At 37.6% G+C, this 22,541-nt stretch overlaps 1 protein-coding gene across 4 annotated transcripts in view; it reads left to right on the top strand.

Annotated features, from left to right (window-relative positions):
* TENM3 (teneurin transmembrane protein 3) overlaps window positions 1-22,541 on the top strand; it is a 340,888-nt gene that overhangs the window by 156,963 nt on the left and 161,384 nt on the right. For 2 of the 4 annotated variants that reach the window (XM_075028086.1, XM_075028096.1), the window contains one exon: window positions 10,869-11,078. The exons of the other annotated variants lie outside the window; for them this stretch is intronic. In XM_075028086.1, the coding sequence (XP_074884187.1) occupies window positions 10,869-11,078 (210 nt within the window). The remainder of the gene's footprint in view (window positions 1-10,868; window positions 11,079-22,541) is intronic. 4 annotated transcript variants of the gene reach the window in all.

The raw sequence follows: 22,541 nt of genomic DNA, 5'->3' as shown, positions 1-22,541 counted from the left end.
TTAATAATTTTTTCAGGAACTCTGAGGCTTGTGCAGCTTCTGCTGGCTATCCTACTGTTTAGATGAAGAGCAGTTGTTTCAGAGTTTGCAAAGCACTCAGATGAGAATTGCCTTTCATCTCTTTGCAGAGAGATGGATAACCTCTGTCTGTTGGCAGATTTGGATGGCCCAGTTGGCATTTCCCTTGTCCTTGGACAAAGGCCCAAGGATTCTGGAAGCAGCTTGGTAAAGAGTGTTTGTTACTCTTGGCTCCAGTCAGGCGTAAACAAGTATTTTCTCTGTTTTGGAATTTTCCTTATATGTATTTTGGCCCAGTCTTTTGGGCCTTTTCTATTTTCATTGAGATAAAACCTCTTAGAAGTAATCGGTGTGGTTTGGTTTACTTTGTTTTTTACTATTCTGAAGTGGTCAACTTGGCAAAGAAATAAAGATTACGTTATTACTGCTGGATTTTATAGCTAACATTTCATGAAACTTTATTAGAACCCCCTTTTGTTCATTAGCTCATAACTTTATGAAAAGCACTTTTGGACTGAAATTTTCCATGTTTAGTCTGAGGCCAAAGGGATTTTTTTACCTCCATTCAGCATTTTCTGACCTACCTAAGCTAATGTGAGCGGTTTGTATATTTTTTTAAGAAATGTTAAGTCTGCATTCTGAACTTGAATGGATAACTAACTGTATTTGAAATTTATGGTTTTTAGTTGTACATACAGTTAGAGCACAATGCAGTCCTGCCAAGTATAAACACAGATAAAATGTTATAAAATTAAAAGCTATCAAGTAGGATGTTTATATAACTGGTCAAAATATATTTTAGATCACAATAATTTCTTATGGTGGAAGAGAGTGACTAGAAATGTGCAACTCCATAGTGCTTTGCAAATACTGCTTAAATTTTCTCACCAGTTAAAACGTTATTGTTTATATATTCAGGAAAAAATAAGGGACTTTGTTGATGTGGGGTTTTTGTTTCATGCTGAATTTCCAGAGGCACCTAAATAAGGAGTCCAGCTTTCTCTGAGTTCTCGGTACCCAACAGTTTTTATTGTTCTCAGTTTTCTAAATCATCCCTCAACGAGACTAGGCTTTGTCAAAAATCTGGCCCTAAAATGCCACCTCAGGCCCATTTCAACACTGCTGCCTTAGCGGCTTTGGTAGTGAGCTAACTTCAGTGATCATGCAGTGGGTTTTCATTTAAGCTTTCCAGCTTCCTGCCTGTGGTGGTCTATTTGTTTCTAAGGTAGAAACATTTTCTCCGCATGGGCAAAGCTGATAAGTTCTGTTCCAGCAGAGAAATAAATTACATACTAGATGTAATGAGACATCAATGTCCAGTAAATGTCCTGTTGCTTGCGAGAGTGGTATGGCGTGAGACAACAGTTGATAATTTTCTGGTAATTCTCTAATTCCTCTGCTCCGCAAAATTCCTTTGTTAAAGAGTTACATTTAATATAACCGAAAAAAAGCCCCAACAAGGAACGAAAATTGAAAGTGCAGCAGGAAGGGAAGGTGTTTTGAAAATGGAGTGATGAAGAACTAACAAAACTACCTACTCAGTTGTGTTACCTTCAGGTGTATGAACCCTATGAAGTTCAAGACTTTCTCACTGGTTAAACAAGTTTGATGTTTTGTTAGCAGGACTGCTTTCTCCTTTCTTGTTGCTAAACTTAGGCTTTTGTAAGCATCACATGGTTCTTTAGTTTTATGGGAAATTTTATTGGTTTATTTTATTGCGAAAATGTAGGGTGTAGCAGGACACGATGTTTTATTTCATATGGAAGGCTCTGGCGGTAGCACTGCTCATTCTGGTGGCTGCCCGACAGCATGCTGGTCCTTGCAGGGCCATGCTGGGAGATGTACGGAGCTGAGGTCGAGGCGTGTGCCAGTCCCTGGGGCAGCTTTCCGTCAGGAGCTGGTGAAGATGGCAACAGTCATTGCATCCATCCTCATCTTCCTCCTCCTTTGCTATGCTACAGCCCTGATCTTTTGAAATAGAAAATACTCAGAAAAATGCAGCTAACGTATATAAATAACCACGCTAAACGAGTGACTAGTTTGAATATTGAGAACTAAGATACAGTTTTTATAGATGAGGTTTATAGAACACTTTTTCAGCAGTTTGTTGCTCTTTGTTAGGTTCTATCAAAATCTCTTTAAATTGCCATGTTCCCTTCTAAGGAAACAAGTCATATTCTGTGGTGTGCAAGCATAGGCTAGCCAACGTCATTAAGAGCTTCTCTGGATGCTTTGCTTCAAAGATGTGGTTCCCTTTATGACAGACTGCAAGGCAGTGGCCACACTGATAGCAAAAGTAGGCAAAACTGGCATCCCTACCATTGCTTTGACTGCTTTTCTCATGTAGGGCCCGGTAGAATTAAGAAAACCAAATTTAGTTAGTTAGTATTTATTCTGATTCCTCTTTAGACTACTTCTTACTGGGGTGGGAGGAGTGAGGGTGGGAAATTACCTGATTCTGAAAACTGAATGATTTGTGAGTCATTCTCAGAGGATTTATTTTTCTCTTTAACAAGCCTCTCCCCCACTCCCTTCCAAAAAAAAAAAAAACCTCTAAGTTCTCTTGTGCTCTTCAAGATGCATTTCCTGTCCTATTCCAAAAAGACTTTTTCCGCCCCCCCTAATTTAGCCCAAAGCAACATTGAAAATACAAAGTACATAGGCTACCACAGAGTCACGCTGGAAGAATGATAAACCAGATGTGACATGGCTCAATCTGTTTCACCTCTAATAATAAAAAGTCATGGATAGGAAGAATAAAGAAGCATTTCTTCAAAGGTTACTTTTTTAGGCAATTACTCTTTATGAATTGCCATCTGAAAGAATATCAGCATCCAGAAAAAATATACAGTCTTTTACAAAGGCCAGTATTGAGAGTGGAAGCTTGGTAAACTCTTAAGCCTCATCACTGAGTGAATATAAGACACACAGAGACTGAGAGTGGCTATGCTCCTTACACCAATTATAGTATACGCCACAAGCTGCTTTTTTGATGCTTAGTTCCATTTCTGGAAAAAAAAAAAACCAAAACAAAAAAACCACCACTGGTGGGTTTTTTCCTGGTTTTTGGTTGTGTCTGTAGTGAGTTTGTAGTTTGGGGGTTTTTAATGTGAAAATCCTGGCAGGTTTTTGAGAAGGGCTGGGTTCTGTCTACAGCGCTGTGTGATGCTTAAGTTGTTTGTTTTGCACATGAATTGGCGAATAGGGAGTAGGGAGAACGACTGGCTGCACATCTCCTCCGCTCAAGAGACCTGTCCTGCCCCCTCCCACCCCTGTGTAGTGGTCAATGAAGCAGTAAGCCCAGGCAGATGGGCACAGCAGTGCAGGGCTGTGACTGAGGCAGAAGTCATTAGCCACAAACGGGTGCCTTTTGCGTTGCATCGGTATGCAGCTGTGCATATGTGCCTGCGTGTAGAGAGACCGTGCACCTCTGCAACTTGGCCGGATTTGAGCAGGCACCAGCTCGGTGGCTGTGGTAGGAAGGGGCCAGGTCTGTGGCCGAGCCATGCAGGGTCCAGATGGGGACCCCAGGAGCTGCCCTGCCTGCGCAGTCCCAGCGCCATGATGTTCCAGCTGCCGTGTGCCTGCTGCCAGGGCTTGCGAGTTGGTGGCAAGTGGTAGTGGCTTGGCCAAAACTGTGAGCGTGCAACTGGTACAGCTGAATCTGTGGCTGAGCTGGACGAGGCTCTCGTCACAAGGCAGAGGAGCTTGAATCCCAGCAGATGCTCTAAATGGAGAGGTGACATTTTCGTGTGAGAACTAATGCGTCTCAAGTGGAGATACGAGTTAATTGAAACATTTTGCAATCTGGTGTTGACTTCATCTGCTTGCTTCTGTCCAAAAAAACCCCACTTTCCCCCCGAAAAAAAGAATCAGGCATCTTTTTCTAAAAATACAGAGACCTGTCACTCTAAAATTATTTTCTGAGTGGAACGAGGATTTTCACTCTTCTGGAAATAGCTCTCTGTTCACCTACCAACATTTTGCATGCCCACTTTTAATTAATATTGGGGGAAGTAAAGTGGAAAGTTCAGTTGAGTTGAGCAGAATAGCTCCTAAAAATAAAACCTGGATGCTAGAGATGCTTGAGTTTTTGGTTCAGCTCATGAACTTTCTGCCTAGCTGAGTGGACCTTTGCTCTGCACCTGGCTCTTTTGTTATGAGGTAATTCCTTTTGAAAATAATAATAATAAAAAATAAAAAAAGGTAGTGAGAGCAATGCACTTCAGTTAGGATAATCTGTCAGTTAAGGCTCAGATTCTGCAATTTCTTTACAGACAAAACTCCCATTTAAAGCAAAGATGAGCACTGCCTGAACTCAGGATTGAAGAAGGAGCCATTGTGATCATGCAGTCTGACCCCTGTAAGAACAGGGCACTCCTTTTCATTTAGCAATCTGCTGAGCAGCAGCTGTTAAATTCCTGAAACCACCAAAATGCCTCAAAACACAAAGTGTTTGCTTCAGAAATGAGTGTCAGTTCTAATGCATAACCATTTTTCTTAAGATAACTTTCTCTTTTTCAGAAGACAATTACAAGAGTTGTATTACAGACTGTGGCTATTATACTACACTTCCAAGAAGGAAAAAAAAAAAAGACAGACACACACAAAAACCCCAAACCAACAAATTACAGTATTTCAGGCCAGCATTTCTCTTGCTTTCTAATGGATTACTTTTGTTTTCAAATCAATGTCCTTTGATTATAGTCTTGTAAATTTCCAGCTTTCACAGTCTACAGAAGCAGTTGCAACTTTGTGAGTTAAAATACATGTCAAGATAATGCACCTGTTTTGTTTAGAAGTAATAATGTTTCAAGGAAATCTAGGAAAGGTAGTTGTCATTTGTATTTAAGATTTGCATCTGAGATGTAATCACAGTTCACCGGCACTCAGAGGGATTTGAAACTTGGAAAATACACTTCCCAATTCGGGGGTAAAAGGGTCATTATCCGTTATGTGTACAAACAAAGCAAAACAAAACCAATTAAATGGAAGACCCCCAGTAGATTGCAAGCATCGTTCTTATGCATTTGAAAGCATTTATTTTTAAAAGAATGCTTGGCACGTAGTTCTTCGCACTGGAGTGTTTTTCGCTGTGATGGATTTATACAGTCTTATTTATGTATGTGTATATGTGCATGTGTATATATTTGAAAGACCGTCTATGCATGCATTTCCTTGGGGAGATCTTCACAGTAGCTACAATGGTCGACTCTGGTATAAGTAGATAAAAAGAACTGTGTTGGTTATAAATAATCGTTCTTTGTGCGCTATGCCACAACACTTTTCAATAGATCTATTTGCATGTAGAGTTTTAATTAAGAGATAACTGTCACTGCAGGTTGGCTGCAGAAGGCTGCAGTATCCAGCAGAGAGATAAATGCCAATGCCAAGTCATACAGGTTGGAGAGCATACAGGGAGTCCATAATAAAAAATGAGTTTACAATTAAAACTCACTTATTACTAACTTACTGTGTTACATGCAGAGATGAAGAGGTCCAAAACCCGGTTGCTCAGGGCTATGCATACGAGGTGAGGGGGGTTGGGTTTTTAGGGGGTCTTTTTGGGTCAATCTTTGTGTCATACATTGGAAGTTGAAACTTAGGGATGCAATCAGTAAACTTGTTAGGAGGGTATAGGTGCCCTATTTAACAAGAGTGTGTTACAGCTTTCAGCACGCTGGGAAGTCCTAGAACAGATTGCAAAGATTCATCTCAGCTTGATTCAGAAGGGCTGTAAGTGTCCTTCTGCCTGTTTGAAAGGGTTTTGGTTTCTAATTAATTTAGCCAGAAGACACGTTATTTCTGACCTTCACAAACCACTGCCTGTCTCATCCCTGTTTTAAAAGATCCCATTAACAATTTTATTAAAAAAAAAAAAAAAAAGCAACCTGTCTTTTCCTGTTGTGAGGAGCAAAGTACAAAATGGACATGTATAGCTACTGTTAGTGAGCCATTATATGTATAACATTTTTCCACAGAATGTGGTATGTTTGGGGGTTTATATGACATAATAGTGCCATTTAAAATAACATGAAATCTTCATTTCGTGAAGTCACCAGCAAAAAAAAACATTAAGAAAGGAGATACCTACCTTGTAATTTGTAATTTAATAGCATTTTCTTACTGACATTGAAGTCAGTAAGTACTCTTTAACACTAACTTCAAAATAAGACTCTCCCCCTCTGCTTTGAGATGCAGATAGAGGAATTTTCTTCTTCAGTCTTACTGACAAAGGCTGCCAAGACTGTGAAAGGAAAAATGCACTGTTCTGCCCTAGCTAAACAGTCTAAACAGAGATGTCTACCCTTGTATTGCCTTAAGCAGCTATCAGAAGTTGTATGTAAGAGTTAGGTATAGGATTTATGCATCTTGATTGAGATGAAAATAATGGCCCTTCAAATTTTTATAGTGAAATTACTTTTGTAAAGTATGTAACTCGCAATACATCTTATGTAAAATGAATTGATAATGCCGGGTTTTGAGAACTAATCTAGATATGTGAACAAAAGTTCAGCTTTAAAGAAATTCATGAAGCAACAAAGACTTTCCTGAACTAAAACATGATCTTAAGAATGTGTAGATTTATAATTACAGAAGAAAATAAACAATGTTTTTCCTTTCTTGTTGGTATCATATTGCCACCAAAATGTCTCTGTTCAAAGAGTTTGAATCTGTTGGGAAGTTTTCGTAAGTGCATGTATTTTAGGGCCCTGCAGAAACTTTCTGGGTCATCTATTCCAGCCTGCCCACCCTGCAACAGCAGGAGATCATTACTACTGCTTCTCTTCCATCCTACTTTTCTCCTAAATGCCGTGTTCCAAAAAGTGTCCGATACTATTTTCTCTAAAATACATCTAGTGAAGATGGAGTATGTAATTCATCTACGCACCCATTGGTGTTGAACCAAAGTGGTTCTCTAGTATGTGATGACAGATAAAAGACGAAAGCTGAGCAGTTGCTGGATTTGTTCTTCAGAATACGATATAAATAAGCTCAAGTGCTGCTGATGGCTTTTCTTTTTTTCTTTTTTTTTTTTTATTAAGGGAAAGGGTGTAGGCAACCTGTACACTACTGTAAGCTGTGGATTGTGGCCAGGCAGAAGTGTCCCTGAGGCTCCGGGGTTGCAGGCACGGCTCTTCCCTGCACTGGCCCTGGCCCTGGCCCTTCCCGTGCCCTTGCTTCTCTGCTCTCAGTCCCGTGGTGTTAGGCAGCAGCGATTGCCAGAGGCTCAGCCTTAGACTTACTTAAGCCTTAATATACTCTAATGTAGAAAGTTCCACACATCCCTATGCCTCCTATTACTACCAGTCCATTGATGACAGTCTTCCCCATTGTTTATTTGCTATCTTTTTATGGGTTGCACTTATCATACTTGTCCCTTTCAGCTTTTCCATATGTGACCTCAGCTCTGCTTCAAATTTTTATTTTTTACGGTCTTTTAGATCAGTGCTGATCTTTGCACAGAACAGTACAATTTTTTTTAACACAATTACCTTGTACATAGGTATTTAAGGTATCCCTTATTAGCTCAGGTGAGGTGTATTTCTTTGTTAATGTTCTTCTTGCAACCAATTTTCTTTTGGTTTTACTTTCTTTGGGGACTCATATTATTTCCTTAGCCAATTTATTTACATCTTCACATATTGCTATACTGAGTCCGTTCCTGCTGGAGTTTGCCTATATTTGCTGCAAATCTTTTTTGCATTTTCGTGTGAGCTAATTTTTTTGGACGTACATAAAGGTAATTGAAAGTTATGTATTTTTGATTATGAAAATGCCAACAGATTAAAGTGTGTTTATCCTCATAACTAACCTAAAAGATAAGATTTAAGTACTCTTAAGCCCAGTATACTTTCTCATGAAAAATACCTTACTATCTTATATCAAAGTCACATCGTAAAAACAAGAATGTTTGCTTTTTTAAAGTATGAGCAAGAAAGTCAAAACAGAAGAACAGATATTTATGCTAAGTCTCTACCAAAAGAAGCAAAATGGGGGGAAAAAAATCAATATTTGTGTTTTTGTGGTTTTCCTTAGTATGAAATATGCTTTGCATCATTATGTGCCTCCAAGTTGTATGCAAAAAGTGTTATAATCAATATAATTGGCTTTTGTCATACTTAATGATTTTTGCAATTTATAAATGTGTTTGTTAAGACTTCAATAAGAGATATTACCAAATATTTTTAAATGTCTTTCATGCCATGTAAAAAAAATTGGAAAGGAATGTGCACATCATTTATGATCCCTCTTTCTAGTGTGTTAAGTATATTTTTCTTAACATGTAGCTTATTCTATAAATGGCAGTAGAGATAGCTATCCGTCTTTTCACTTTGGAATCAAAGAGGAGCTCACTGCAGAAATCTGCCGGTGCTGGATGAGGTTGTACAGAAATACGCATCCCAGCTGGTTGGCCTAGGGTTCTTGTGAAGAATTGGCTCATACTGTAACCAGCTCGCTCTTCTCTGCAGACCATGTAACTTTGTGACAAGAAAGACCTGCCTGCCAGGATTAGGTTTATTTATAAAAATCAAATCACCAAAGTTGCATAATTTCCTGGTGGTGTTACAGCCCTAACCACCTGACTTTTTGCAGTAGCAGAGATCTATCCCCACTGAGTGTGGTAGTGGGAGCTTTGCTAATAGCCCCACACTTCCACCCCATGCCTGACACACAGTGTTTTCTGAACTGAGAAACTCAGCGAGGTGGAGCACCCAAGTGATGCTCTTTCCGGATGGCTACTCATCAGTGCAGTGCAGTTTCAGCTAGCCACATAGCACTAAGACAATTAATAAATTTGGATAAATGAGGGAATTTACAAAATAATTAAGGGACCTTGGCCATGACACTTTTTCAGGCAACAGAATATTTTGTATGGTTACGGTTTGCGTAATCAAGGCTCTGTTGTGTGTGAAATTTAATGAGTGTAAATTGAGAAGGAGAGAGGAAGCATATTGAGAACAGTGTTGTGCGTAAGCTCTGTAGGTATTACTGAGATGCTGATTTGCTTCAGACAGTATACATCTGGAACATATTACTATAGCTCTCCTCTCTAGTCAGAGAAGTCCAAACCAAGTAAAGGAGATTTGTTCTAAGCTAAAAAAAAATAAAAATTGTAAAGCTAATCTGTATTTGGAAAAAAAACACTATTATTTATAACTGTTATTTGGATTACTCAAAACATGAAATATAATGGCTATCTAAATTGGTTTGGGTACATTATAAATAATGCATTAAATACTCCATCAAGAAATAACCACGAATCCAGGTTACCAAAGCAAGTAATGTAAAAAATCAAGGTGCAGCAAAAAAATCAGGTGACACTTTATTTTGAACTTGAAAATGTGCCCACACTCTCCTTCCAAATTCACAAGTTGAGCCCTGTAAAATGTCATTCTGCCATCCTTGTTATTTCCCTGGCTATAAACCTTAGGTTTCACACAGGAGTTACTTGAGTAATAGTAAGTGCTCACTTACCTTCCAGAACCAAACCTTAGTCCTAAATTGGTAATAATATATATTGTGCTGTCCACTACAAGAAGAGGTAAATGACATGTGAAAGAAGTAAGCAAACGGTTTGTGATGAGGCTGTCACGGGTTTCTTTGCAGGGAAACCAGTTGGATAGGACTTAGCAACATGTTTTAGAGATCTTTAAGATACTGTGTGATGGGATAAACTGAATATGAAAGCAAAAAAAAAAAAAAAAATTAAAAATCAGCATGATTCTAGCAGTGTACGAGGGAGATGGAGGGAAGGTAATTCAAGCTATTGGTGCCAATATGATTTATTGTATTAAACTCAAATATAACATTGAGAGGTGCTGCACCTCTCCAGCATAACTGTACTACTGAGTACCACAAAAACAAGTCATTATATGATGGAAAAAACCCCCTCTTTAATTTAAATGTAGATTTATAGTTATGAATGATATCCATGCAGGTTAATCTAATTTTTTTTAACATAAAGTATGGAATAAAGCTACTTCATTTTCTGGTATAATTCCCTACCTACAGGCAACGTAATACTTTATTGAAAAGTAGTCCAGCAGTCTTACTCTATCAGAGTTAGATCTGTGCTGACAAAATACTATAAAGAACTATTTTACCCAGTGAATATATTGGTTAACTCTTTCTCTGCTGCTTACTGGGTTTAATTATTGTTTTATTGAAGAACTAAATGCATTGTTATGATATAGTAAAGCTTTATTTAAATCTGTCTTCCTCCATGATGCCTTTATGATACTTTCAAGATGTAGAAATGGGATGTAGTCATTGAGTATACATGTTTTAAAACAACTTGTGCAGATGAACTCAAGTTTGACAGGTGAAACATTTTAGTAGAATAACTAATATGGTAGAAGTTTTTAGGGCTGTGAGTTTCCCTGCATGTGTGAGCTTGGAAAACTGTTCCTGTTTCTTTGCTTATCTGTATTATTTTGTTCCATAAGTAGATTTTAGACAGGAGTGTCCCACTGAAAGAAGCAGCCTTGTATTTCAGTACTTCTGTTCTGCTGAAAGGCTTGAAAAATACTGTATTTTTCAAATGGTTTTACAACAAATATTTCATTTCAGTTGGCACCTGTTTCTCCGTCATTCTGTGTTGCAGAGACATTGGAATTCCAGGTAGTGATAGACACTGTCCATTGAAATAGCAAGTTGTGGCATTGTGTTATGTTTTCTAAAGTGCTTAAACCAGTTTATTACAGGGAATTGTCATACTTTCTTTGTCCATCTTTTTTTATTGTTGGAAGTAGACTATTCACCTTTCAGTGATGCAAAAAATAAATGGTTTGTTGTTCATGTGATACCTTGACTCATATTTTAAATTTTTTTATTTTTTTCCATAGGTCCTCCCATGCCATCCTCCTCATCTAGTCCATCAGTTACTGAACATTTACACTCCCCTCCTCCATCACCCAATCTCCATGACAACCAGAGGTGGTTATTAAGTAATAATGCCAGCCAGCCAGTTCAGGACTCTGATACAGATGAGGACTATACTGCCAGCTCATATCTAGTACAGACCGGTCCTATTTCAGTGTCTGTCCCAGGTCATGGTAAGAAGAGGACACTTTGTCCATAGTTTGAATACCTTTTTATTTTCCATCCTCTTACAAAATTGCCTAATAAAAATTAAATATATCAAAATGACTTTGTATTTTAAACTGATTCTCCCTTAAATGTCACAAATGATGTTTCTACTTTACCGTAGGATAAGCAAGAGTAGAAAGTAACTTTTAATATATAAAAGCTCATTTAAGTTATTTTATAATGCAATACTTACATGAAGCAATAGCCATTCATGTTTTATTATGTAATGTAATTTGGAGCAATTGACTAGCCTTTAGTTTTACTTTTTAAAGGGTAGGCTGAAGCTGGTTAAACTGTCATGATGTTTAGCTTCAGAATAACGTAAAAGTTATCTTTTACTACCTCGTCAAGTTCAGCAGGTTCCAGCCATTCCTTTAGTTTCCCTCAGGCAGAACAGGGTTTGTACGTTTCTGATAGGGCACTCTAGATTGAGGAAAGAGATCTAGAGGAAGAGAGCTGTGCAGTGAGAGAATAGCTGCAGGGTTGCATTTTTGTTGTATGATCAAACAGATTTCTTGGGGTAGGTAGACTGGTATAATAATTTGTTAATTCACAGCCTTTCCCGAGTAGATCACCAAAGCTTGGAACAAGCCTCTTAATTTTATAAGAAACATTTCTTTCAATCGTGAAGAACTCTCCTACAGATTAACCACTAGAGGGGGTTTGGAGAAATATTTTCCTACAGATTGCACATCAGTTGGTTGGACAGAATTATTCTGCAGTGCAAAAACATTAGCTTTGAGTTTCTCTTCCTAGTTTTGAGTGCAACTTTGGTGTTCTGTCTAAAAGGCCGATCTGCTGAGAGCAGTTGTGTATGCGAATTTGACGGCTTTTTTTTTTTTTGGCCATGTTAGGGGCTTGGATTAAGATCTTTAAAATTAACCATGATAACTTTATTTTTGCATGTTCAACTTACTCAATATTTAATCTGTAAAGAACTCCAAAAAATATGGTAATACATTGTCATAATCAGGGTGTTATGAAGATGTCTCCTTTCCTTTATGTCTAGGGATATGAAATCTGTTAGAAAATGTATGCTTATCCAAAAGGTAGTCTAGTTTAGTTCAGTAAATCAATACATTTAGATTACTGTATCCACCAGCCCTTCCTCTACAAATGAAAAATGCAAAAGCAAGAGAAAGCTGCTAAAAATATTGAATAGTTGGGATGAACCCCTCACACCTCCTAGCCTCTTAGGAAGCTGGTAAGTGTTTATCATTCCTCTAGATTTTAGCATTTTGCTGCTTTTGAAATTTTCAACAGTTACTTGCCAGTCTGAGTTTGCCAACCTTGAGGAATGTTCCTTAACCCCTTTGACCCCAGACTATGCAAAATAATTTCAGCTGGTCTCATGGTAAGTCAAATCTTGGCCTTTTAGCAGGGCAAATAAGGGTGGGTTTGATAACAAGCAGGACAGAAGTTAACACTGTGGTGTACGTTGAGAGAGTTGTTCTTGGTAAGACTTTAGCTAAGCAGAAGGGAAACCCAATATACTCTGTAAGTATGTGTTTGTTCTCCCCTCCCTTCCCTCTTCCCACTGTGCTCCCCTGTCTCCTCTATCTGCAGATGTCTGAGATTCGCCCCTTCAGTGTATTTGTGCAGTAGAAGTGCTTGCAGTTTCTGCTTCCTGCTGTCAAAGGATTAAATCAATGAGATATATATATATATATATATATATACTCATAATCCAGTAGTGCTGGCAGTCATATAATACATCTAATGATCTTTCTCTCTCCGCAAGATTAGACTTGTTTTTAGAAGTGCTTCAACTTGCTAACTACAGATACTATATTTGCGATTGCCATAATTTAAGTAGGGTTTGTTTTTTCTCTGCTGGACGAGAAGACCATAGGTGTTCTGGTAGTGAGCTTCTGTTCCTGCAGTCAGCTGCAGGATCCGGGTTTGCATTACTTGAAGAAAGGATGCTTTCATCCAGCACGTACAGGAATACTGCTTGGAATATCTAGTTGACTTGCTTATGGTTGGTTTCTCATATCTTGTCCTGTTGGCCTATTGATGGGGAAAAAATGTGTTCTTTGTAAAACAGGCAAGTGCAGAATTTAATAATTGAGCTAATAATTTCTAAGTTAGCTACAACTTTTTTTCTACTCAATGATTTGCATTGTTGTGTAGCCTTTTTACCAGTATGTGGATCTCCCCAAATCTACCCTAGAAAGTAAATATCATTTAATTGTGGTGTTTGGTACAGACTTATTTGAGTATTGTATTTTCTTTAGCTAAAATGGATCTGGATGAATTAAGCTTTCCTTGCTATCTAGTGTTAATGAGTATGAAATAACTCTAGTGCCATATTCTGGATAACTTTGTCCAATGTTTATATCGGCAGGGGTGGGGATCACTTTTGAAGCATTTAAGATATAAAAGGTACTGACCGAAAACAATTGTATTATTGAACTGTTTTCAGTTATATTGACTCTATGTGAATAGCAAGATAAATTACCCTCTCTTTAGTCTATGCAAAGATCTGTTTGTTTTCCTTTAGGCTGAGTTCATCTGATCAATGTAGTTTATTTGATCAACTCCCTCAAAATTTAAAGGATCTGATTAGGTATTTAGAATTATATTAATCTAAGACTTTGCATTTGATTAGTTTGTTTTGTTAACCAATGGGAATTAGCTTTCATTTGAGGAATTAGCTAAAAGAGAAGCGAGAAGTGCTAAAATCAGTTATCAAAAGCTTACCACATGAGAAGAAAAGATCTTCGTGGAGGTATTGCTGGTAGCTTTAAAAATTCAGATCAAGTGAGGACTGTTATGGACAGTTTGCTAGGAATCATTTCATTTCTCTAAAAGCAGTGTGTTGTAAAATTCAGGAGAAGATAAATTTTAGGACCATCAGTCATAACAGCCTTCCTTTACATAGCACCTCCAATTTGTTCTACTTGTTCCTCTCCTCCACGGTGCAGCTCAGTATACTGACTCTGCTCCAGCAGTCAGCCTATTTGTCTACTGATTTCAGAACAATTTACTAGTTTTATTGTTTTTGGAAAGAACAACAAACTGGTTTATAAGAAACAGGGGCATCCGAATATGTCTGCAGGGAAGAGGAATGGTTGTTTAAGCAGAGGGAGAGTGGAGTAAGAGCTGGGAGGAGAGGATTCTTGAATGTGACTGAGGTGGAAAGGGTTTCTTTATGTAATAAAGTCTGCTTATGAACAATAGAAGTCATGTAAAGTCTGTATTTAAGTATATTGATAAGCTTCTTAACCTTTTTCCGCCAAAAATTACAGATTAGTCAGAATTTGAAGGGGAATTTATTGAAATTAGTAGTAGCTTATCTTTCAACACAGATGTATTAAAATGAGAAATACAATGCTACATTCGTAGGTTAAGCAGAGACTATGAAGAAAAGATATAGTTAAATGTTAATGCTTACTACTGACAATGGAGATGGAGAGTCTGAATTAGAAATTCAGATTTGAGGATTTTTACCCCCTAAATTGGTAATATTATGGCAGAACCATGAAATGCAAAGTAGAGGAAGATGTATTTCACAGCAGCATTTGTACCGTGTATTTGAACATTTAAGTTGTACAAGGTTCTCATGTTTCTTAATAACAGATTGTGATGATAGTTCCTCTGATGGGAGGATCTGAAAAAAATTTCAATATAATATAAAATGTTTTTCAGTTGTCCTTGTGCATCACCTGGCAGATCCTTGAACAATAAACAAGTTTTTGCTCCAGCCACATGGGAGTTGCAGATTGATGGGCTTTTCAGTTCAAAATGGCTAAGCTTTCCTGCAAGGAGAAAAAATTTGGAAATCTAGAGCACAACTCTGAATGTCAATTTGTAAAAGAGAAAAAATAATCTAATAAGGCTGGTTGAATGATAACATACAAGAACTCTTCATATTCAGAGGTCTCATTTTAGGACATCTCACTCTACAGACACCAAATGTTCTGTGGCAAAATTCTTCTATAAACGTAATCTGAGGACTTAAGTTCATGGTGACTCATTAGAATTTGATGGGAGAGGTTAGACAAAAGTATCTGTCATACAAGAATGATTACTGTTTTATCATACCACAATGTCAAGAAGCCAAAGTCAGAACCTTCTGCTTTTGTACAAGCACCCAAGAGAATACAGGCCAAATGCTCAAGCCTGGCAGCAGTAATGACTAGATGCAACACGTGCAAAGCATAGGTGTGAATTTTTTTAGGGGTTTGTTTGGGTTTTTTTTACACTTCAGATTTTTCCTTCCAACTATCATGTTTTATTTTTCTGCATAGATATCTCAATTAATGTATAACCACCGTAACTAAGGAATCTGCCATTTCCTCTTCTCCTTACTTCTGCCTTTTCCTTCCCACCAGAAGCAAGTGAAATTGAAGTGTGAATAGAAGTACACGCAGGGATTTGTCTTAAAAGTTAGTGGAAGAGGCAAGTGACTTGAAGTCATCTTTTCCTCCTTTGCAGCTCTTGCTCTTGCTTCTGTGAGGGTAGGAAGAGGACGGTGTCATTTCCTCCTTCATACCCCACTGGCTAGTGAGAAGGTTGGAAGTAACCTGTGAATATTGAAAAGACCCACAGCAAATTAAGTCAGTCCTAACCAACATCTTGGAAGTACCTCATGTAACTTTTTGGCAGTCCTGCTTCAGTGCCTACAAAATACTTCCCAGCCCCTATTCCATCCCTGCTTTGCCATAGTTATTCCACAAGGGAAAGTGCATGTGCTTCCGAACTAGAACTTGGCAGCCAGGCTGTCTGTCACCTGCCGTGTAATCAACAGCAGTTTAGTTCTGATTATTGGTGAACAAAATGAGGCGGGGGGGGAGTACTAGGGGAGAAGGAAACACAAACGTGATGCTGTGAGATCAAATGCTTAAAAGCTGTTTGGGCTTTTTTTTTTTTTTTGGTGAAGTGTAAATTTGCTTTTTATCTCCATCATTCTGAGAACTGGCAGTCCATCTGAATTCCTTGGAAACTCTGTGGGTATCCACATGCCTTATTTTCATTGTCATCTTACACATTGTCTATTGAGATATTTTATTTATCTCTTATCTCATAATTCATGACAAATTAAGTTTTGTCATTGTTGTGTCAGTACATACAATTGGTCTTCAGGTCTGACATTGGTCCTAAGACATGTTGCTTGAGAAATGAATTCAGACCTGTTTGGTTTGAAATACTCTGTGATAATAAATTAAGAATAATAGATCAAACTAGGAGGAGCTGTGTTGAAGAATGTCATGGAGATGTGCTATAATCTTGGTTTTATTTAACATCATCATTAGTTATATGGATGAAGGAGTAAAAATGGCACTAATAAAATTTCCTAATGATACTAAATAGTGAGAGTTCTGAGTGCCAACTGGGGACAAAATGTTAATAGAAAAAGACAAGGGAAGATCATTACTTGTATGGCCAGAAACTAATAAAGTGCAATTAGAACTGAAAAATGTAAGCTGGTCTGATGCAGAATATTCGGGAAAAATCTAAGGAGAAACGGTGATGGAGAATTTTAATCAGACATAAATCTGCAATATGGTCTGACTAACAAGTACAGTTTGAGATGGTTATACAAATACATCAGCAAAGAGGGAATCATAGACATAGCATCAAAGGAATATAAGTTTTGAATTTGGGCCTCTCGCTTTTTCAAAGTTCCTGTCCGATTCTCTTATTACCTCTAGAATTATTGCTATATATTCTACTGTTCAGATATATTTGTATGAAAACAATTAGGAAGTTAGAGATATTAATATACAGGAATAGGTAAAAGAATAAAACTTTGACTCAATACATAGCCTAAGCACTAATTAAAAGGTGACAAAGGGAAGCCAATAACCCAAGGTGGAATGGAGCATGTTGTATACCATGTAGAGATACAATTAAAAGCAATAGGATGAAATAAGGAAAAGAAAGATGAGGCACATTATCAGGAAAAACTATCTAACGGTGAGCTGTATTAAGATACCTAAGTCTATCCCAAGGGAAGTGACAGAAGCTCTGTCACTTTGTAATGTAAAATTAAAATAAATAAAAACGTCAGTCATACTGCTGATAACAAACCTACATTCACTTAGAAGAAGGTGGACTGAGGTAACCTCCTGGAGCTTTTGTAGTAATACCTGTGTGCATTTCAAATCAGCTGTAGGTGAGTTTGTAGTTTATAACAGAGATTATCATACTAAACTATGGTAAGTGTGTTTCATTAGCAGCATGAGCATTGCAATGCATTGTCTGTTTAAATGTAACAGAAAACAGCAGTTTGTCCTGTAGCCCAGAGTTCACTCTGAAATTGTCCATACCTTCCACAATAAATCATTTGCAAAACAGCCGCTTTCCCTTCCCACTTGCTGGACCGTTTTATATCCTGCAAAATTACAAAATAAGGTTGTCCGTTCTCAATGGAAACTGCCAATGTCTTCTAGGTATGTGCATACTTACGTAAATATTTCATAGGCAAAAATATTTGATAGCCATAAATTCAGAATGCCTGTGATGCTGAATAGAGGTCTTTGACAAGCTTTCTGTAAATATGGAATAAGTTCTTGCTATGAAAATACATGCTAACTTTTTTCTGAGGCCAGAGACTTACATTTCAACCACTGTGTAGCAGTGCTTGCAGGCTTCCTCAGTAGCTACAGAAGTACTTAATCTCTTACAGACAAAAATCAGACAATGCAGGAAGGCCAATATCCTTTAGGTACAAATCAACAAATGTATATGTTCCACATGCTTGGGGCAAATATGGTTGCTTTAAAAACTTAAAAATTGTCTTGATTACTAGCCGACTTATTTTTGATCCCTTTCTGATATTTGATTTCAATTTCATGAATCTGTCTTTTTATCCTCTTTCTTTGGTTTGTAAGCCAAACTTCTGTCAATGTTGCTCCCTTAATGTACAAAAATGTACATTTGTTCAGTTTAATTAAGCATTCAGTCTGTTTGCCAAGAGCAAATTACAGTTACCCAATCTCACCCTTACCCCTCCAAAATCAAATTTTGCAAAGTGGTGGGCAATTAGTTCTCATATCTGATTGTTTTAAGTCATGTTTTTTCTTAAAGACTTTTGTAGTTTTCGATCTTTGTTACTTAATGGAAGAGCCAAGACCAATTATTTGTCCTCAGATTGGAGCCTTCAAAGAACAGTCTCTCCCACACCTCCTGTATCATTAGCCGCAAAATATCTTTCCAAAGATGATTTCGGCCTCTTCACAAATCAGAGTATTCAGAGCGACAAATTATCCGTCTTTTACTCGAACGCATGCCAGATGGGACAACCTGCCAACTGTGTATCGTACTGTGGATGTGATCTGATATAGAGACATTTCCTCCCCTCCTTCCTTCCCCACCAAAATTCATATTATAAAAAAATCATGCAAGTTAAGAAAATCTGTGAGGATAAATTGATTTTGAAATACAGTGAAATAGAAAAGCAGAATGTAGTTTTATTGAAGGAAGAAAACTGCATCCAAATGTCAGGTTGCTTAAACTGAACAAAGATATACCTGGCAGTATAGATGAACACGGGAGTCAAAAATGCATCCATTCCCTGCTTCCCAGTGCTTGCACACACATTGTTTCCTTTGACTAGCTTGATTATAGAACAGACATTCCTAATTGCAAGATAAGGAGCTTAAATTTAAATTCTGTCGCAGTTTGTTAACGGAAGAATCCTGGAGTCACAATCAGGAATGAGGATGTGCTGCTCTTGTGGAGAAAAGTAGGCTCTAACAAATTTATGCTATAAGTTAATTTGTAATACAGAAGGTAAAAAGAGAAGGAAATTATACAGTTTATTTTCACATAGAGAGTTTATTGTCATTATAAACTACAAAGCTGAGGACTTTACCCAGTTGATTCCTACTTAGGCTGACTTCCAGAGGTACAAACGGTGTGCAAGCGCACAGCAAATAACTTGTGTGAGGTCAGGATCAGGCGCAAGTGTCTCACATCATCACATTAAACTCTGTTATTTATGGTTTTTCATTTTTTTACTTCAGGGAAAGGTCTAATGTTTTTAACTCTGTACCACAATACAAAATCTTTTTTTAAAAGCCTTATTTAGGAAGAGAGGATTGAAGATCTTACACATGATTCCATTTGTTCATCCCTCCGTGGCAACAGACTGAACTTACACTTTTACAAGCACTTCTTATCAGCTATAATGCTCACCGAGCCTTGATAGCTTTGAGGATGCAAAAGTTCTTCCAGAAACATAGAATGAATTGAAGGTTGTGAGGTTTTGATAAAATCTTGATTTGGGGTTTTTTTTAATTTAAAATATTTTTTTATCTTCTGGTTTCTTAGTCTTTAGGCTGCTCTCATTGGGGGTTGTTTTTCTAAAAAAAAAAAAAAAAATAAAGAAGAAGAAAAAGTTTTTTTCCCAGCTGTGAAAGCGTGGTCAGTAATTTAATTTTTTGTTTGTTTTAACTGAATTAAAATCAGTTACGTAGTCATGCTCATTGTAAGGAGCTGTTGCTTTGGAAAGCACCAAATGTCTAGCAGCTTGGTACAAAATATATAAATTTAGTAAGGATAACATGCACTATCCTGTCCTATTGATTGTGAAAAAGTTTATTCCTTCAGCTGGGACTGAGTCTTTAGTTAGCGTTGAAGAAAAAGAGCTGTGCAAATACATAAAATACCTAATTTATTCGTTAGTTCTACTGAATGCTGATGATTGCTAGGGCCTGATTCTGTGCTTCTGAGGAAAGCCGGGCTGCTGTTGGATTAAATGGAAATTGCCAGTGCGGGTTAAAACAGGAGTCAATTCACTGTAACGCTACTGCAACACATTTTATTCTACGGTATTGAAAAAGTCCCTGTAGCAAAAAAAAAGAGCATTTGACAAAAATAAAAAATCTGGTTTGTCTCCTCATTGGCTTTTGGCTTCCACTTGAATTTTGTTCTGGCTGGCTGTAAGTTGGAGGACGATGTTTTAGTGCTTTAAACATGCTGCTCACTGGAAATAAACAGGACTCTCGCAAATTCTGCTGGCAGATGCTTGTCACAGTCTTCCATAGGAGAAATACTGAGGATTTTGCACTTGAGTCGCTAAGCAAAAAATAAATAGATGTGCATTGGATGATTGTGAAAACAGAGCTTATCTCAAAGTTCTTTGAAAAGTAAAAGGCTAAACATTTGGCACCTTTAATTTAACATTCAGTATCTTTTTAAATATTATCAATTATTTCAAAAGCTTAAGGACTATGCCTAAAGCATAATTTCTCTGCTACCTCATACACAAAAGGCTTCTCCATTTAGTATCTTCTGTGTCTGATGTAGCAGTGACATGAATTTCTTTGTCACTAACCCATTAGGAGTACACAGGAGTAGTAACTCTCCTTTTTAAGGATGCAGAGATCTGACTAGAAGGCACATCAGCCTTCCTCTCATGCAGGGCCAAGGATTCCTATTGTCAGATGCAGTGGGCATGAAAGCAGCAATTTTACAGCACAAAAACTCCAATAACATTTACTGCGGTTGGCTGAGATTGCAATGCACACAGGCACTGCTCAGTCTTGGTTGCTTAAGCACCAGCTTCCCTTGGCTTTTTGCCAGCCTGCGTGCTCCAAAGAGACAAGTCCTTTAAGGGGAAAGAGTTTTCCTTGTAACTTGCTGTGGGGTAAACAGACCATTCAGGCATAGTTCATTGCATTACATACTTGACTATGCATCCTGGAATGTAGCAAAGTAATTGGTAGAATTATTTTAATCGTTAGAACTCATAGGTATGAGATAAGTTCTGTGAGCCAGGAGGAAAAAAATATATGTAAGGATGTTTCTGTCTGCTAAGTTGCTGATCATTTATTACAAAGGACTAAAAATGTTCTCTCCATGGGAATACGTTATGTTTACACTAGTATCCCTGCTACGGTTACAGAAAACTGAATTAATATGCCTCTTTATTGCTATTCTTCTCTTGAAGATAAATCCCGTAGCAGTTAGCAGCAAGTTACAGTGTCAAAGAACAGTTCTGTGTATGTGGCAGGATACTTTGTTGTCATAAAAAGGTCCCCTCAATTTGGAAATACTGTAAGTGCAGGGTACTTGCAAAGTAAAAGTCAGTCAGTTACTGTAAATTCTGCCACCAGTCCAACTCATCTTTGCGTTGATACATACTCTGTTTTGCAGTAATCAGCAGTAAACTTATCCCATCATTGCCATAACCTGGAGACTCCACATGAAGTACTCTCTTAAATGTGATTTTATGTGCATTTCTTAAAGCTTTAGTTTAACACTGCAGCACCTATTCAAACAACATGTAATACTTTATTTGTTCAAAAACATATGTTATGATAGCTGAATATACAGAAGGCTGACTTGGCTATCACTGAGTACAAAATATCAGCTGCTGCTGTTTGAATCTTCTAGTTCATTCAGAAAACTTCAAAGAAGGGTAAAGCTTTCCCTTGATTTTGTTGCTAGGAGTTCGTGTAAGGGAGTTTGTTGTTCTGTTCATTCTTAAATCCAAAGACCACAAGGGGTTTTTGTTGCATGCTCCCTTCTTTCTTGTCAGTCATGTCCTACAGTGTGTTCAGGAAAGGTTTAAAATACTGTCTGTGGTATTTCTTGAGTCTCTGGGTTACTTCTGGTAGCCTGTCCTCTGTTGAGTGGTGAAAAGGCGAGTATAGGGGTGACCTTGCACCCCTCTCTCTGTGTACACCAGCATTGAAAATGCTTCAGAAAGCAAGTGAAGCACTTCTAATGAATTGCGCTTTTGATTCTTTGAATCTGCACAGCAACTCCATCAGGTTTTTACAGCTGGACTCTTGCTGTAATTGCTACTGGGATGAGATGCACAACGTGGGGTTTTGGAGCTAAGTGCTTACATTGTTTTACTGGCCAGAAAGTATATAGCATAGTGGGAGCAACAGACTTCATGAAATTCACACTTGTATATCTACATGTTCTTCATCCATTTCCAACATGCTGCTGATTTGCCAGCAGGCACTCTAGATGGGGATGATAAAAATGGAAAAGCTGTAAGATAACAGTTTCTTAAAGCAGCGGTATATTAGTAAAGAAGTTGCTTGTCATTATGAATGCGTGAGAAGTGTCCAAGATGTTTTTCATTAATTAACTTAAAAGTAATTTTTACTGGTACTGAAAAATTAGAAAGCAGGACTTCACCATTTTAATCTTCTTGACATCAGAATATAAAATAATGCTCAGATAAAAGGTATCCACCGATAGAAACAATAATTGGTCCCTTATAAGCTTCAATTTACAAGTCTTTTAGATCTTACGTGTCTTCAGGTATGCATCATTTTTGGCATATTTACCTGCCTAATTCAAAGATAATACTTCTTTCTCAAGTCTTTATAATGCATTTTTCAAGAGATACAATATAAAGTTGTTACTTATGCCCTGTAATGTATAGTTCTCAAAATTCACTGCAGTGTTTTTCTTCAGTTGCCCTTCCCGATCTATTTCCTCAAGGCCTTTAATCAGTG

The sequence above is a fragment of the Buteo buteo genome, chromosome 1, assembly GCF_964188355.1.
Source record: "Buteo buteo chromosome 1, bButBut1.hap1.1, whole genome shotgun sequence".
NCBI lineage: Eukaryota > Metazoa > Chordata > Aves > Accipitriformes > Accipitridae > Buteo > Buteo buteo.
Note: the sequence above shows the minus strand (reverse complement) of the source record. Positions and strands in the feature narration are given on the sequence as shown.